General features: G+C 42.1%; 3 protein-coding genes across 3 annotated transcripts; 2 read left to right on the forward strand and 1 right to left on the reverse strand.

Moving 5' to 3' along the window:
• Positions 1-4,506: 4,506 nt before the first annotated feature.
• Positions 4,507-9,108, forward strand: LOC115619961. Its single transcript, XM_030512992.1, has 7 exons — positions 4,507-5,885; positions 6,383-6,513; positions 6,779-7,009; positions 8,155-8,266; positions 8,320-8,573; positions 8,633-8,926; positions 8,993-9,108. The coding sequence occupies exons 1-7, from the start codon at positions 4,507-4,509 to the stop codon at positions 9,106-9,108; spliced, it is 2,517 nt and encodes an 838-aa protein (XP_030368852.1).
• A 497-nt stretch (positions 9,109-9,605) lies between these two features.
• On the reverse strand, positions 9,606-10,626 carry LOC115634205. Its single transcript, XM_030531791.1, has 4 exons — positions 10,251-10,626; positions 10,106-10,191; positions 9,888-10,038; positions 9,606-9,826 (listed from the first exon to the last, which is right to left on the reverse strand). The coding sequence occupies exons 1-4, from the start codon at positions 10,507-10,509 to the stop codon at positions 9,666-9,668; spliced, it is 657 nt and encodes a 218-aa protein (XP_030387651.1). The 5' UTR covers positions 10,510-10,626; the 3' UTR covers positions 9,606-9,665.
• A 2,362-nt stretch (positions 10,627-12,988) lies between these two features.
• LOC115619966 (serine protease 33) lies at positions 12,989-15,931 on the forward strand (the record flags this gene model as incomplete). The annotated part of the gene is made up of 6 exons (XM_030513002.1): positions 12,989-13,022; positions 13,960-14,249; positions 14,306-14,679; positions 14,733-14,878; positions 15,091-15,201; positions 15,759-15,931. Coding segments are annotated over 6 exons (1,128 nt in total), but the record flags the coding sequence as incomplete, so codon positions are not given.
• Between the last annotated feature and the right edge of the window lie 1,532 nt (positions 15,932-17,463).

Genomic DNA, 17,463 nt, shown 5'->3' on the forward strand with positions numbered 1-17,463 from the left:
AATGCATTTTAATTCGCATTGAATTATGCGTAGAGCAGAAAAATAACCGCACAATGGCAGGGATCAACAAATTTACGATGCATAAAGCTTGGATGCGACAGTTGTTGTTGTTGTTGTTGTTGAATTGGTGTCGTTAATGTTTTGTTTTGTTGCCGGGTTTCTTATACGCAATGCGCCGTGTCTTATGGCAGTGGTACATGGGCCAAATTCAAAGGTTTTTTCCATCTGCTGTTGCTGTTGTTGTTGTTGCTTTGCTGTGCATTTAAATGCATTTATCTCAATTACGGAGAGCAAGAAAACAAAAATCGCTTGCCTACAACACATTGTTTGCAACAAAACAAAACTTTCACTGGAACGCAAAAAACAAAAAGGAAAGGCAAATAAACAAGAGTGCAGAAGTGCGAGCGGCAGTGAGAAGGAGGGCGAAAAAGGGTTTATTGTTAATTAAAACAAATAAAATAGCAAACCAACAAAAATAAAATGCTATAAATTATTCGTGCAACAGAAGTGTGGAAAGAAGCGGCATCCGTACATATTCATTAATTTGTATATATGTATGTGTGTATATAAATATGTACGTTAAAGAAAGAGACGCACACAAGACAGAAAATGAAAGAAGCAAAGCCAGTTTCCGGCGTCCTTCACTCAAGGCCATTGCATGGCGGCTGAAACAACAACAAAGTCAACAACAACAGCCACAATGAGAGCGTAAAGCAAAACACAAACAATAATGGCGCTTCATTGTGGATGCTGCTGTTGCTGCTGTTGTTGTTGTTGTTGTTATTGCCGCTGCTGCTGCTGCTGCTGCTCCTCATGACGATGATTGACGTCTGCTTAAAAGAGTTGAGAGTAAATTTATGTAATTTAAGCCGCGAATTTTCGCCTTTTCTTCACAATTTGCATATTTTTGCACATTTATTTTATTATGCATTTTCAAAGCGTGCTAATTGCTTGCCAGAGTTACGTCACACGACAAGCTCTGACCGATCAGTTGTCAATCAGGTAGAGCCCACGGCAACTTGCTAAATTATTTAAATAAATCCAATTGATTAATTGGCAGTGCATGAAGATATGCGCTAAAAGAAAAAAAAGTGTTAACCATGTTTTGCGAATTGGCAAATGACAAAAAACAGATAGCCATGAGATATGTAGAAGGAAGTGTAAATACTATAGTCACGTTTACCAAACAAACTTCCTGGTGCACGCTCCTTACGAGTAAAACCAAAAACAAAAACAAAAACAAAAAATTATTGTCCACGGCTCGCAAATCAAGTTCAAAGAGTCGAAAATCCAAACAGCACGAGCAACTATGCGTCTGCTTAAGGAAGCAACATCGAAGCGAAGTGAGGGCCAGCGCTGCCATTACAGCATACGAGTATGTATGTATGTATGTATGTATGTATGTATGTACACACAACCAGGCATCAACAAAACAACAACGTTGTTGTCAGCTCGAAGTCCGCCTGCTTGATGGTGGTGCTTGAACTCGAAATGAAAGTGAAAATGTACGACTGACTGCGCAGCTTCAGCTTCAGCTTCGGCTTCGGCTTCGAAGCAACGCCAACAGCTGAGCCCGCTTGCCAACTCTTACTTTTGTAAAGTTGTTTCGTGTTTGTTGTTTGACCATGCCACAACAACAATAACAACAACAACAATAACAACTTCCACTGCAACAACAAAGTGCTGCTGTTTTTATTGCAGTTTTTCATTGCAGTCATTCATTTCCTTCTATCGTTAAAGCGAAATGATAAAAAGACGCATTGAAATTGCAAACCAAATACACATTGCATTTTATGTTCAAACATTATGCTACTACTGAAGAAATCCAAGCAAAATAAACACACTATTATCTTAGGCGCTTTTTTGAAACCTAAATAAAATGCTCTTTCATTATTTTTAACGTTCGTTGCAATTGATTCCTTTTTTGGCGAGATTTTTGTTTAATGCTGACACTGAAGAAGAGCGCGCCCTGTGCGATCAAATAAGGAGTTTATAGAATATGTTGCTTTCAAAATGGGGAATACCATTTTTTTTGGTGCATCTCTAGATCTGCCGTCGCAGAGAGATATGTGGGACTCGCACCCACTAACACCCCTGCTCCCAGGACTGCATTCCACTCTAGGACTGCTTTGGTATTACTTAAGAGTGGAGTCATATTTTACCGAGCATGCGCTTTCCAAGTTTAATGCCTGAGTCCAGGCCATATATGTACCTTCCGGCATTTGAAGTTGACTCTTCCTGTGCCTCTATAGAGTCAAGATCAAGCTTGTACTGTCTTAGGACCCTTTGACCTATAGCACTACTGTTATTCAGTTGTCTTTGTTCCCAAGAATGTTGTCGCATGTTCCGTAGCCAACTTTTTCATGAACTCTGCTGGGGAAATACCTTTAGTAGTTTTTATTAAGTAGACAAAACTAGAGATTAATTTTGCCAAATAGAATTCAAAAAGGGGAAATTTTCTAGACAAAATAAAAAACCAAACCGAAAATTATGTAAAGTAAGTATCTTGCATAATTAGACTTATGATTGCGAATTAATAGTGTAATTTGATAGCTCTACTTTTTATTTGAATTTAAAAGAGGGCGGAAAGGACAAAATATAAAACAAAATCTTATTGAGTGGGGCGGTTCTTATAATATAAAATATTTTAATGGAGTCATATAATGACAAATTTTAACCAGTCTCAACTAGATTGTTTTTCATTGTTCGATGTGATTAACAAAGATTGGTTCAAAACGTAGCATCAACTTTAAAATGTCATGTTCTTTATTTAATTAATTTTAACACAAAAATCAAATGGATTATCTAAACGACTTCTCACAGCATACAAGTATGACAGTCACAAACTTTAAGGAAGTTTCTTAAACGGACCAAAATCAATGCTCAAGGTCAAGATCAGCCGCAGCCATCTAGTAATGTGGCTTCAGAAGTATCTCGATTGAATAGCATGTTCATATATGTATGAGTGTGTCCTTATATAAATTTTCGTATACTTAGCTGCTGTGCCACGCTTTTATTTGACAGCTTGCAGTATTTCGTCCACTTAAACGCATTTGTTGCAAGTTGCAACTGGTTGGTTGGCGCCCGTTTCAAAATTATTTGCGGTTGGGGCATTTTGCAATCCGCAATCCACAATCCGCAATGTGAGCGAGGAAATGTTGTGGCAGGCACAGCTCGTTTTCATTTGCAGTGCAAATTGACGATTTATAATTAATTTGTTTGCGGCTTACCCGTAATGTACATTTAATGTCTTAAAGCGCATTTCGCACGCATGCGCATTCAAAAGGCAGCGTCTGTGAAATGAAAGCTCGTTTGCGCAATTATCAGTTGGGGTCTGGTCTGGGGTTGGATAAGCAGCTGGAAGGGGTTGGATCGGTTAAATGACTAAACGCCTACGCGCCTATTATTTTATTTTCCAAATGTGCCTTTAAATACAAAACTCGTTTTTCATTTTATCTTTTGCAGGCAATTAAGGAAGTAATTTGTGGCCAAAGTTGTTGTGGATGTTGCCACTGCTGCTGACAACCGGCATAGCAACAGCAAGAGCACCAACAACAACAACAACAACAACAGTAACATTTACTAGCATTCGTTTGGCAAAATCATCAGCAAGGCGCCAGAGTGAAGAGCGGAAACAACAACAACAACAACAGTAACAACATGAAACTTCGCTGCTAAAGCATCAAAAGCAATTGCCATAATTGCCATTGGACCAAAGCCAACACACCCCGCACAACAACACACACACACACACATAAAATAAAACACACTTACTCCAACACACACATATATATATAAATATACATAGAAAGCAAGTTACTCGCACATCAGTAGCCAGTCATTTAGCTATCAAGGAGTCCAATAACCGCTCATTCACCAAGAGCTTAAAAAGCTTACTTATAATACACACACATACACACAGACATACACACACACACACACACACACACGCACACACACACACAGAGGTATCTCCCACCATATAGAGTGTGTTCGGTCGAGTTCCTTAACTTGCAAAAGAAACTCGCCAAGTCGTACGAGATATCCGCGGCAGGTACAAATCGAAGCGTATCGTTTCGGATTCAGCTTCAGCTCCAGCTGAATTGTAACAGCCCGAACGCAACGGAAAATCCCAATAGCAGCAGCAGCAGCAACAGCAACAACAACAACAACCAGTGGGGATCAATGAACGCGACACGCAGCTGCCAACATCGAAGCAGAAAATAATACGAAAAGCGAAAGAGGCAAACATTATTTGGCTTGGATCGGCTTGACTTGACTTGGCTTTGGTGCAAGTTCAAGCACCAATCAGGCACAGTCCAAAATCGCTGCAACAACCACTGCAACAGCAATAGCAACAAGCAACAAGCAACAAGTCACAAGCTACAAAAAATAACATCGTCAAGCAGGAAGTTGCACGACTGCACCTTAATTGGTCGCAGTGTCATTATCACCGCCTCAGAGCGTTGCAGAAAACCGTGCATCCTGCCTCACGCTCAATGTAAAATGTTAGTGGCCAACAGATGGAGTCAATTGACGCTTACGTTCACCATCATCATCACCATCAGCATCAGCCTCACCATCAGCATCGTCTCGCTAGCGAGTCTGCCTTGCGCACAAGCGGCTGCACCCTCCACAGTCTCGACGGCGCTGCTCACAGGCCAGCAGCTGCCGCCCTGGCTGACAGCAGCCACAAAATCGACAGGAGGCGTAACCTCGGCTCCAGCACCGCCGCGCACCGCCCGCAATTTGTATGCGCCCTATCAGAGCTTCAGTCAGCAGGACGACATCAGCTTTAAGGATGTGCGTCAGCGCACGGACGGCAGCATTGTGCAGTCCTTTGGTTCCTATCGTACGGCACGTCAATCGCCGACGGCGCAGCGTCGAGCCGATGTAGCTGTGGAGGTGATACCGGCGCCATCAGTGGAACTGCCGCAGAGCGAGCTCATCACCATACCAAAGCAGCTGGTGCCCACTACGCCGGAAAATGTGACGCGTACGGGTCGTAAGCGCAACTACGTGTACATTCCACTGCAGCAGGAGGCGAGTGAGTCACCAGCATTGCTGCAACTGCGACCCAGTCGGAATGCCACACTCGGGCAGCTGGGACCGCCGGCCGATGGCGTTGCAGCCATTGCCCATGAGTTTGGCTCCGACCTGGTGGCCGATCGGACGCAGCAGCGGGATCGCACAGAACGCAGTGATGTGCTGGTGGCTGCTGCCAGCTCCACCGACAAGCAACAGCTGGAGCTCGCTGAGCCTGAGAACACAAGCCGACGTGTGGGCTTTCAATTTCCCAGCTATAGCCTCAAGCCCGCCAGTCCCAGTCTCTTTCATCCGCAGTCCTATCGCGAAGATAACCCGATCTTCGCCGAGACTAGTGCCTTCGAGCAGCCGTACAGCGAAGATGCCACACCCACGCATTACGAGACTCATGAGACACGCCACACGCGTCAGCTTTTCTACGATCCAGATGTGACGCCCACGACCTTTGAGTTCCCCGGCTTGGTGGCCAACACGAAGCCGCACACGCTTAACTCTGCCGTAGCGGGGGGCAAGATCTATCGTGATGAGGTCACAAAGTTCGGAGACATAAACGGACCGATTACAGCCCTGCCACAGCGGCCTCAGCGTGGTCTGTACTTCAGCGATACGGACTTCCGTACGGGTCCCATGCGTCAGTTTGGCCCACAGAAGAACTTCAACGAGTACGTGGGCCCCAGCGACTACCAGGGATCGCGCAAGAGCCGTTACTATCCCTACAAGTCGTCCCGCAGTCCGCGAGTCGTCTTTCCCAGCAATGACAATGTGGGCACGACAGGTCCGAGTAGCGGCAGCGGGCCCTCCGGCAACGGAGTTTACTTCAGCGACAATATTGCCTTCAGGTGAGTCAAAATTAATTAAATTATTAACTAGAGAATGTATTCAAGCTCACTATATTAAACGGGCCTGACATAACAATCCCACAATGTGAGTTCGTTCCTTGAGTAGGCACTTAGCTCGAATCATTAAATGAATGATTAAAAAATGTCAAAATTATCCTGAAATTGAATAACTGTCCAGCCTAGGACAGATATTAAATAAAGATTAAAGATTTCCAAAAAGAACTAAGTACCCAACAGTATTCTTAGCATCAGTTTTAAAAACCAGTTTCAAAATACAAAGTATATCAGCATATTTACGTATGCCTTTTGTTGATTTAAATCGATATACAACGAGTATATAAATTGAATTTTGTATGAAACTGCCATAAAAAAAGTGAGGCTCCCATAAATACTGGCACCTAAGAAGCAAACAGTAATCCAATACTAATCCCCTCAAAAATTTTCCGAGAGAAATAATTGTTAAGCAGTATTAATTTCTCCCATTTTGTGCTCCACAGAGACCAGAATTTTGGAATTAACGAACTAGCTGCTGTACAGGATGTGCGCAATGACTTCAGTCTACAGGATCTGGACAGCGCCTCTGAGGCAACCAGCAGTCCGCAATCGGCGAGCACGTTCAAGGAGAAGGGTAAGTCCCATTTACTGCAACTCTGCTAGATTGTAAGCATGGCACATCCTGAGGTGATGTGCCCCGAACAGTGTGTTTGCTTGGTGCGGTCGCGGGCATCTCTTCTTGCACTTTATGCATAACCATAACCCCCCAAACACACACACACACACACACACACACACTCTCTCACTCACACCCATACAGAAAGACAAACAGATAGGCTGATACACTTACCCACATACTCACACATTGTTGCTCATTCCATTCCTCGACCCACCGGCAGTCGACATCACATCGGACATGGAGTGTCAACATCGCGGCGGCACTTGTGAGTTCTTTTTAGGCTGTTGGCTATCCGGGGGTCTGATACAGGGAACCTGCAACGGACTGCTGCGTGGCTGTTGCCATCGCACAGCCAAGTCGGCGAATCTGCGCAGCTCGGACTATATCGGCAATACGATCGATCTGACTGATCTTCCGCAAAAGAACTTCGGACCGGTGAACAACGAACCCAGTGAGTGTCTGAGCCGAGCCGAGTGGCGGCCAAACCAAGAAAAATACAAAAAAAAAGCAAATCAGTCCAAGCACGTGCACACTAAAAACTGAACCGGTTGGTGCTCCCAGTTGGCCCGGAGGCGGGTGTAAAGAGTCGGCCTGGAGAGCTAATTAATTTGCATGCCTTTAACTTAACATTTGTAGTTCGTAGTTCTGCACCAATTGCTTAGTACTTCTAACAGTGCTTTAATAAATTGCAATTTCTTGTAATTATTTCACAAACATCACAAAAACAAAAAACAATAAAATAACCCGATATCGTGCATGGTACTAAACAAGAGATAAAGAGAGAAGCAAGTGACAATGGAATGATAAAAATATAAAAAAATTCATAGCCAAGCATGTGCATGTTAATTACTACAACTCCATAATGATAATTAAGACATATTACCGGAACTCTTGGCAAAGGTGCCTGAACGAACACAGATCAGACCATGACTTAAACTGAGATCCAAGCTCAGAGAACTACTTGTAGTGAGGCTGCAGACTAAACGAATTGCGGAAGATCAGCCAGCGGTGTTACCAAGACTATCATTTCATTTTTAACTTTTATTTTATGTGGCTTTCAGGACTTAAAAATTTATAACAACTTAGTACACACTTCTTTAAAAAGTAAAAAATGATATGATAACACTTTTTCGCAAAATAAATAATAAAATGATTCGAAAATTTCGCTTTCAATGGAACAGGGTATGCGAAGTAATCTATATTCGATTATCATAAAAAGAGCGAAAGTACTTGTATAATGGTGCTAAAGTGTTTAAAAAAAGATATTTCAATTTCAATCTGTTTATATGCTCCTTCATTTTTGTGGTATTTAAGTGGATTTGATTTGAAATTCGACTTGTGTTAAATTCCGTTTCGAAGCATGCGAAAATAGTTTTTCAAAACCTTACTATGTTATTTGAATTTGCGTTGGAATATTTCTCAAGACAACCTTTAAACAGGGAATTTCTGTGAATTCGTTTTTGTTAATGCTTGCCTTTGTCTCTATTTTGCATTTGTAGCCGTATCTTATTTTATGTCGTCTTGATACTAATCGCTTTATGCCTTATATGCATGTAATTGTATCTAAACCCGCTCTCGCCAATCGTTCATTTTTAGGTTGCGGCATCTCGCTGGCCAAACAAACCGCTCAGCGGCGCATCGTGGGTGGTGATGATGCAGGTTTTGGTTCGTTCCCATGGCAGGCCTATATACGCATTGGCTCCTCCAGGTACGTCACAAAGTTACCTTCTATTGCAGTGTATTAAAAAGTACGTTTTCCAGATGCGGCGGTTCCTTAATCTCTCGTCGCCACGTTGTCACCGCTGGCCATTGTGTGGCACGTGCCACGCCCCGTCAGGTGCACGTAACATTGGGAGACTACGTCATCAACTCGGCCGTGGAGCCGCTGTCCGCCTACACATTTGGTGTGCGTCGTATAGATGTGCATCCGTACTTCAAGTTTACACCGCAGGCGGACCGCTTCGATGTTTCCGTGCTGACTCTGGAGCGTACAGTGCACTTTATGCCACATATAGGTAGGTGATTTGATTTGGATTCGGATAAAGCATCGGTGCTTAGGCTCTCACATTTGCAGCGCCCATTTGTTTGCCCGAGAAAAACGAAGACTTTCTGGGAAAATTTGGCTGGGCCGCTGGTTGGGGCGCCCTCAATCCCGGCTCACGTCTGCGCCCCAAGACGCTGCAGGCTGTCGATGTGCCCGTGATTGAGAATCGCATTTGTGAGCGCTGGCATCGCCAGAATGGCATCAATGTGGTCATCTATCAGGAAATGATGTGCGCCGGCTATCGAAATGGCGGCAAGGACTCATGCCAGGGCGACAGCGGTGGGCCGCTGATGCATGAGAAGAATGGACGGTGGTACTTGATAGGTGAGTCTTCCCTTCGCCTACATATGTCCAAAACTTGTGCTCACAACTCTAACTCTAATATGTCAGGTGTCGTTTCCGCGGGCTATTCGTGCGCCTCACGCGGCCAGCCAGGCATCTATCATCGAGTGCCCTACACCGTGGACTGGATATCCTATGTCGTCGGTCTGACGGCAAATATTTAAGCTCACCACTGCCGCTACTCTCCCCTATCGCCCATTTATTTATTTTCACGTCACTCACTCACAAGTACTATATAGTAGTTTGCACCTGGATGCTAAACGAGCCACGTTTTGTAAATATCTTCTATATATTTCAAAGCTCTTAATATCTTCTTCGTTTTGTATTGTATTTATATTTGTATGTATTAAACTATATATCTGTATATGTACTATATATGTATATGTATACTATATATTGTAATCTCTAACAAATTAGCGCAGCGTTGTGTTCTTAAGGCACGAGGCTGCAACAAGTACAATGTACAATGTGCGCGCCAAGCTCTTTAGTATCTACGAAATCTATTTGTATCTGCAAGCATAGGCTGCTTATGTACTTCTGCAATACACAGTACACACGATTTTCAATTTAATGTTAATGTATAATTAGTCATATGCGCTGTTATGTAATTTTAAACTATTTATGAACTAATTCGTGTAAATAAATTATGTAAATGTTAAAATGCTATTCAGTAACGTAGTTGACCTTTATTGCGTGAAAACTCTTTCTGATTGGATTGTTTTTACTGCTTCATCGGCACTCGCGGCATATAGACAGCCTGATAGGGAACATTGGCCCAAGCAGCATGCTCAGCATCTGCATAATAGGCTCCGCCATAACGCGCCTGCTGCTCCATGACACGGAACAGAGTGAAGACCTCGTGGTAGATCTTGTAGAAAATCACTGAGAAACGGGGGGGATTTCTTAGTGAAAAGATTCCATGTTGTACTCATATAGTATTTACCCAAAACTAGGGCGAACACCAGCAAGCATAGCAGGAAATGGGACAAGTCTATGAAGAGGCCAGCTGTGGCGTAGAACACGCCCAAATAGAGTCCAAAGCCGAAGACGACGCCATGGTATATTAGCCAGGGATAGAGCAGCGCACTGGAGTCCTGCAAGGAACAGAAAATGAACTGAACTCCCATCCCACCCCAAATAGAAGTTGACGCCCGAACTCACTCTGGCCACACCAATGAGCAACAATAGGCTGACGCCCGTATTGATCAACGACAGTCCATACGCAATAGTGCTGAAGATGCCCAACACTGAGCGAACGAAAGGTCCGAAAAGTTCAAATCATTAGTTCATTATTAAGAGTACTTACAAGTCATCAGATACTGCTGCTCATTGCTGTGAGCGCCCTTGAGTAGCCAAGCGCTCACCAGCTCCTCAATGTCGGTCTGCATGTGCATGGTGAGCATGGAGCTGCAGAGGACTACGGTCGATATGATGACGCCCAGCCAACCCACAATGATGACGTTGTACTTGAGGTTCTGGCATTGAACGTAGGAAATGTTTGTGGAATGGCTTAGGGCCGAGACTACAGTGGCTGCGTTGGCAGGTGACGTTGCATTCGGTGTCATAGTTGCCTGTGTTTATAGTCGCGTTCACTTGCTAACAATGTTCTGAAGAGGGAGTCTCTCTTCCAGCTGTTTGTGTAATCCAAACAAAAAATAAAGGCAACAAGCAACGAGGAATGAACAACTGTTTGTGTTGTGAAGTGTCTTTGAAACTGACATTCACATCAATGTTAGCTTCGACATAACAAACAATTGTCTAGAACACAATTTGTTGTTGTTTCTTTTTCTTATTCCGAAAAAATAGCCCACACTTTTAGCCACTTTCTGATATGCTAATGCGCATTCAGCAATAATAAAGAACAAAATATTTAGAAAGTCGCACAAATGAAAGGGCAGATTAACTTTTTCTTATTGAATAGGTCTTCTAACCCAAATATGAAGCCCCATTCACGCACACATGTGCACGCCCATTCGAGAGATCTAGTTTATAGCTTTAAGGGAAACGATGCATACAAAAAGTACTACGTCGTAGCTGGTGTTTAAGGTATGTTTGTTTTTATTTTCGTTAATTGATAGGTTAGCCGATTGTGATTAGAAAATAAGTGCATACAATTTATTTCTTTTATATAATTTATCAAGGTAAAAGGAGGCTTTCTGACAAGCTCTCTATGTCTTCTACAAACGACACATACTATGTATAGAACAGAATACATTTACCGATTGATTGTTTTTATACTTCTTAGATCCGGTGTCTCAATGAAATCCCAAAAAGGTAGTTCCATTTATTTAATTGAACGTCGATAGCAGCATTTTTCGTTATTATACACTTCAGTGATCTGCTAGCCATAAGAAACGGTGTAAAAATTCTTTATTTCTTGCCTGATCGATCGCACACGTTTTCGCAATAAAATTAACACTACACTTGACTTCTCATAAATGAAAATAACACGCAAAAGATTTGCAGTTACTCAGATCAAGAAGTTATTTGATATCGAATCCATTATATATCGATTATATCCATAAACAGAAGACTGCTAGGAAAATGACAATTGACTAATTGTTATTTATTGTGTTGTGTGTCTAATGTAGAGAGAGAGAATCGCAATTTCCAAACAGTATCATTACAATAACTTAAGATGTGTGAAGTTAACTTTTTAACAGTATATTTAAGCATTGTTTATTATTTGTAGATTTGTGTTTTCGGAACGCATAGCTCTTCGCACGGCTCCAAATAGTTGAGTGCAAGCTGCAGATCTTGCAATTATGTCGCTCGCAAACAATTAAGCCAGAGTTGGGAAACATTTCCTGAGCAAACAAACACGCGGCGCCATTTCGTAATAATTAGTGAACTCGAGCAGCAGCAACACAAAGAGCAGCGCGTCTTCTGAGACCTCGGAAACAAGAACAGCGTCGAGAAGATGCCGCCACCAGAGCTGCGGAGAGCCCAACCAGTTGCCGCTAATTGCGAGATCTCTCAGATCCACGACAGCGCCTAGTTAATGGCACCAAGCGAAGCTCAGACGCAGTGTGATTCTGACGATCGGCGTGTGCGGTTGTTGCTTGAAGGCGGCGGCAACCACAGTACTTGTAATATCGGCGGCAGTAGCAATAATATCGCCCCTCTAACCATCTAACCATTTTTAAACTACGCGTCGTCGTCCGGGAGCCACCAAAGTCGCGTTGTGGAAATTGTAGATGTCATAAATGCTGCAGTGGCAGAGGCGTGCTTAAAATGTGTGAAACTCTTTGCGAGCTGGTACGTGTGGCAATATTAAGAATCTGTGCCATGGCACTGCCAGCTGCAGGTTCAACGGTTCGTCTGCAGTTGCAACTGTTGCAGAATTGTTGGCACAGTTATTATATAAAAATGATTAGTAGGCATGAGCACGGAACGTGTCTGTCTGGGGTTTCTATTTGTGTGTGCTGTTAACCCATTTAGTTGCGACGCAATGTGCCCAATAAGCAGCGACAATCGCAAAGTGAAACTGTCAGGTGGGGCACCAGTGCCAGTGCCCCAACATGTTCTTAATGCCAAGGACATGTCCGACCATCTAACGGTGCCAAAACTTTTACTCATGCGCCAAAGCCACCTTACGCCCCACACCAAAGCCCCAAGCCACCGAGCCAAGCACTTAAAGACGCGCCACAATACGAGTGACGACAGTAAAAGTAGAGCAGCAATAATAAGAAATCTAAGTAGAAGACGCCGAGACTTAAAATGGAAAAGCAGAAGATACCAGGCACAAAAAACACAGCGCCAAAGACGACATAAAAGTGAATAAGAAACTGTCATGCTTTCATTGGCACACCAACAACAACAGCAACAATAGCAACAACAATAGCAATGACAACAGATGTCGCCATTTGCTTTGTCCCCAACAAATTTAAGCACCCAGTAAATTCATAATTACGTATTAAACACATCAACATCAACTCCCTTGCAGCCATGTGCCGACTCTGACAGCGCTTGAGTGAGTGACACCTCCTGAGAAAAATGCAGCATCCATCATGCGATCTCCTCTCCCTGATCTGTCTCGGTCTCTGCCTGCTCTGCCAGCTGGACACCACACAAGCAAGTAAATGCAGCCACCTGTCAGTTTAAGTTATCTTTTTTATTTATATTCGTGCACAGTTTTTAATTCCTAAGTTCTAGCTTCACTTCTTTTTTGTGGAATTGTGATTGATCTGAGGATAGAGTGACAAATATAAATTAAATTAATGTGTAAACACGTTTGGCTTACAATCTTGAAATAATCTCTGTGGCTTCACGTTAATAAGCATTTCATTGAATTTATAGACATACTTAATTCACAATATACTTGTATATTTTGATATGATATAAAATTCCAAATGCACGTTCTGAGTTCTTGTTTTTGATAAAACCTATTTGTTATTAAAATAAGTGCTTGGTTAATGCAAGAGAATACAACTGCATACAAAGCTTACCCACTTCCATAATAATAATTGTCGTTTACCTCTGTATGTTGGATTAAGGTTTACTTATTACATACTCAAAATATCAATCTTTGGAAGCCTCAGTTCCAGAGTACGCTCTGCCTGTGTGGTCTCTTATTAAAAATGTCAAACTGTCGCGTTTTAAGCAAAGCACACAAAAATTAATTATAATTGCAATAAATCTCTGGGAATATTTGTTTTATTTTTAGTTCGTTTCTTTCTAGCTTAGTACTACGTACGGAAATACTCAAACCTTCAGTTACTAAGTTTTTCATAAATTTAAGAACAGCTGCTACCTCAACCTTTATATGCCATTGTACTTAGAACGGCTTCTGCTTATAAATCTTCGTAAGCAATTTGTAAATCTGTCGTTGGTGTTGTCTTTACCCGCTTTCCACTTTCTTTAATGGCGTTCTACACACAATCCCCTGTTGTTTTAGAAATTCCCCTATTGTATTTTTGGTAGATTATTTTTTTAGTGTTAGTTATAAGCTTTTTAGTAGAAGTTATAAGCATAGTTGTAGTAAAATAAATCACATGCTTTCTCTGGCTTTATAGGCTTACTTAACTCCTTGCTGGGCGTACCAGCCGAGTGCGTCCATCAGAGTGGCGTCTGGCCATGTAAGTTGTCGTTCTCCTGCTGGTTGCAGGGCGGAAAGCATGCCAAGGGCTGTGGCAGCAACAAGTGGCTCTTCTCCTGCTGCATAAGTGAGCCGCAACATGCGTCGCCATTGGACAATTTTGTTGGCAGTGCTTTCAACGAGTATGGCAAGCTAAAGCTGAGCCTCAACAGTTTACCAAAGCGCGTCATGTTGCGCCGTCGCGATGACAATGAGTTGTTTGCTAAGGTTGGTACATAAGCTGAAAATATTTACAACATTATAGATTTTATCTTTATGTACAGCCGGAATGCGGACTGTCACGTACACAGCAGAATACGCTGCAAAAGCGCATCATTGGCGGCCGGCCGGCTCAATTCGCGGAGTATCCTTGGCAAGCGCACATTCGAATTGCCGAGTACCAATGCGGCGGCGTGCTCATATCAGCGAACATGGTCGCCACGGCTGCTCATTGCATTCAGCAGGCGCGCCTCCAGGACATCACAGTGTATCTGGGAGAACTCGATACGCAGAACTTGGGCCACATTCACGAACCACTGCCAGTGGAAAAGCACAGTGTGCTGCAAAAGATTATTCACCCGCGCTTCCAGTTTCGCATGACACAGCCAGATCGCTATGACTTGGCTCTCCTCAAACTAGCCAGACCAACGAGCTTTAGGTGAGTGAGTTTGTTTATCCAAAACATAATGTATCATTAATTGCTCGTTATAGCGAACACATTTTGCCGATATGCTTGCCTCAATATCCCATTCGATTGGTTGGACGCAAGGGTCTGATAGCTGGGTGGGGCAAGACAGAGGCCCATCAGGGACACGCTGGTACCAATATGCTCCAGGTAGCCAGTGTGCCAATCATATGTGAGTAGCAGGGGTTAGCAGCCTCTTCGCAAGCAAATATTAGATACCAGTATTAGAACAGAAATTCCATAAAACAACGTCTGCACATACATTTGATGGTGGAAATATTTGCCACAGTTGAAACAAATATGGATATCTCATGCTTGCTTTAATGAGATTGAAATCTAATATAGTACTTAATTAATATAGTTATAATTTTTTTTCGACTACAGCCACCTTAGACTGCATCCGTTGGCACGAAAGCAAGCAGATCAATGTGGAAATTTTCTTGGCAGATCATTTCTGTGCGGGCCACTCGGATGGCCATCAGGATGCGTGCTTGGGTAAGCTACTTGCGTGTTATAATAGTGATGTATGTAGAAAAAAAGTAATATCACTAAGCATTTAATCAAGTACCAAGTATACAATAAATAAGCCGGTACGGTTTTCTGCAAAAAAAAAAAAAAAAATGCGATAGCGGCAAACATCGGAATGTTCGATATTTACGTATTGCTTTCAATTCGAAAATAAGTGCATCTTTCGTTGGTCACACCTTTTAACATTTTGAAGCTACGTTGACGTAATAAACAAATACATAAGTCCATACCGGCCGCAAATAACAAAGCAAAAGTAATGCTTAAATCCGTTGCGAGGGTAAATGATACAATTTTTTGGTTCGTTAAAAGATTTAAGAAAGATCAAAAATAAAAAATTAATAAACACTTTGTTTATTAACTACAGATTTACTTTAGGTTTTACATTTTTGGTTTGAAATAACAGTCTTAGCAAAATACGCATGTATATTATATTTATAGCATACTTTTAGGCTGTCATTGATATTGCACTGTTAAGGTTTCTCTGTTAAACCCTGCGATGATTGATTTCCATTGGTGTGTTGCAGGGGACTCGGGCGGCCCGCTGGTGATCAAGGAGCGCGGTCGGTTCGTACTCGTGGGAATAACCAGCGCCGGCTTCGGCTGTGGAGTCGACCATCAGCCGGGCATCTATCACAATATACAAAAGACTGTCAAATGGATACAGGACGTGGTGGCACACAACGAGCTGCAATTATAGGGAGTTATGAAGCACCTTTATCTTAAATGTCTAGCACTGCAGTCAGCAATCTCATTAGTTTATGACTCGTAACTAGTATTAAGCGATAGCCATGTGCAATACCCATTATTACATTTACATTTAATATAGACAATTAAATTAAAAATGATAAAGACTGCTATTTATTTTGACATCGGCGTCGATGTCGATGACGATGTCGATGTCGATGTGGGTGCCCGACCTTGAACGCATTGCTATTGCTATTGCTGTTTGCTAAGTTCGGAAGCTTTACCAAATCGGGTTGCACATTTGGCTGCCAACGCACATGCCAATGCTAAAGTTACGCACTTTAGCAATTCGAATGTGGCTAGAAACGTCGGCGAAATCACACGTACTAGCTCGCGCTTTCGGAGCCGGCAAGCTTTGTTTTGGAATTGTTATGTCATTGCGTTTTAGCCTATTTACCGTTGACGGCTTTGGCTCGAGCGTAAATGGCACAAGCAACTGCATTCAACTTGGCAGCGGAGACGGCAAAGCTAACACATTAATCATAATTTGTTCATTAAACACATAAAGCCGTTGGTAAAAAGCACTCGAATTGTGCAATATCTTCAATTTTAAATTTGTTACGCTGTGCACTTTGTTTTGATTACTCTCATTGTTGTTGTTTACCTTTTTAGCCCTCGCAATTGTTCAATTTTTGTTCCCAGCTATCAAAATTGGCGTAAGCCTCGTTTGTTATTTTTAGTTTCTTAAGCTTCGCATGCTGTGACACAATTTTCTTGTATTCAGAGTTTGTTGCCTCAGTCACAATTTTTGCTTGAACTGTGGCTAGTGTCAATTGAAGTGCCAGAGTCTATTGTTTATTAAATCAATGTCTATTAATTGCATGTGGGCAGATGCTGCCTTCAATAGTTTCCATGAACTGGCAATGAAATATCAATAGCTATAGTTTTTAGCTACACACGCATGCTTTCAAGATACACCCAGAGAAAAATAAAAAACTGAAACAATATTTCGAATGTCAGGTGTTTTGTCATGAACGTAGAAATCCATGCATCTGTACCCTTTTGATTTTTTAAATTTAATCATAAAGAACAAAATGCATCCCCTATTTATTTATGTTAATTCATGCTCTGCAATGTAAACAAATATTTTTTTTCCACCTGGTGTCCATGTTGCATATTATTTGAGCGACTGTATTATTGAAGCGTGTATTAACGAACACATTGTGCGACTAAGAATAACCAAGCGTTAAACATTTTGATTGGGTGCCAAGGCATTGGTGAATAGAATTGATTAAGTGTGCAAGTAATTAGTTAAATTTAAGATGCTCTTTTCTCTGGGTGTAGCTAGCTTTGTGAGCTTTTCACGCATCAGAAAAACTCGAAATAAGATGTTTTATTTGCTTGGCTTTCGCTTGACTGCTCACCTGGTTTTTCCTGTTGCAATTTGCTTAAAACGCTAAAATTGTTACTGTGCGCATTGTTTAATGAAGAAAAAACAAAGTTAGCGCTCTTTGTGTACATATATGTATGTATGTTTAATAAAAC

The sequence above is a fragment of the Scaptodrosophila lebanonensis genome, unplaced genomic scaffold, assembly GCF_003285725.1.
Source record: "Scaptodrosophila lebanonensis strain 11010-0011.00,11010-0021.00 unplaced genomic scaffold, SlebRS2 tig00000001-arrow-pilon, whole genome shotgun sequence".
Lineage (NCBI taxonomy): Eukaryota > Metazoa > Arthropoda > Insecta > Diptera > Drosophilidae > Scaptodrosophila > Scaptodrosophila lebanonensis.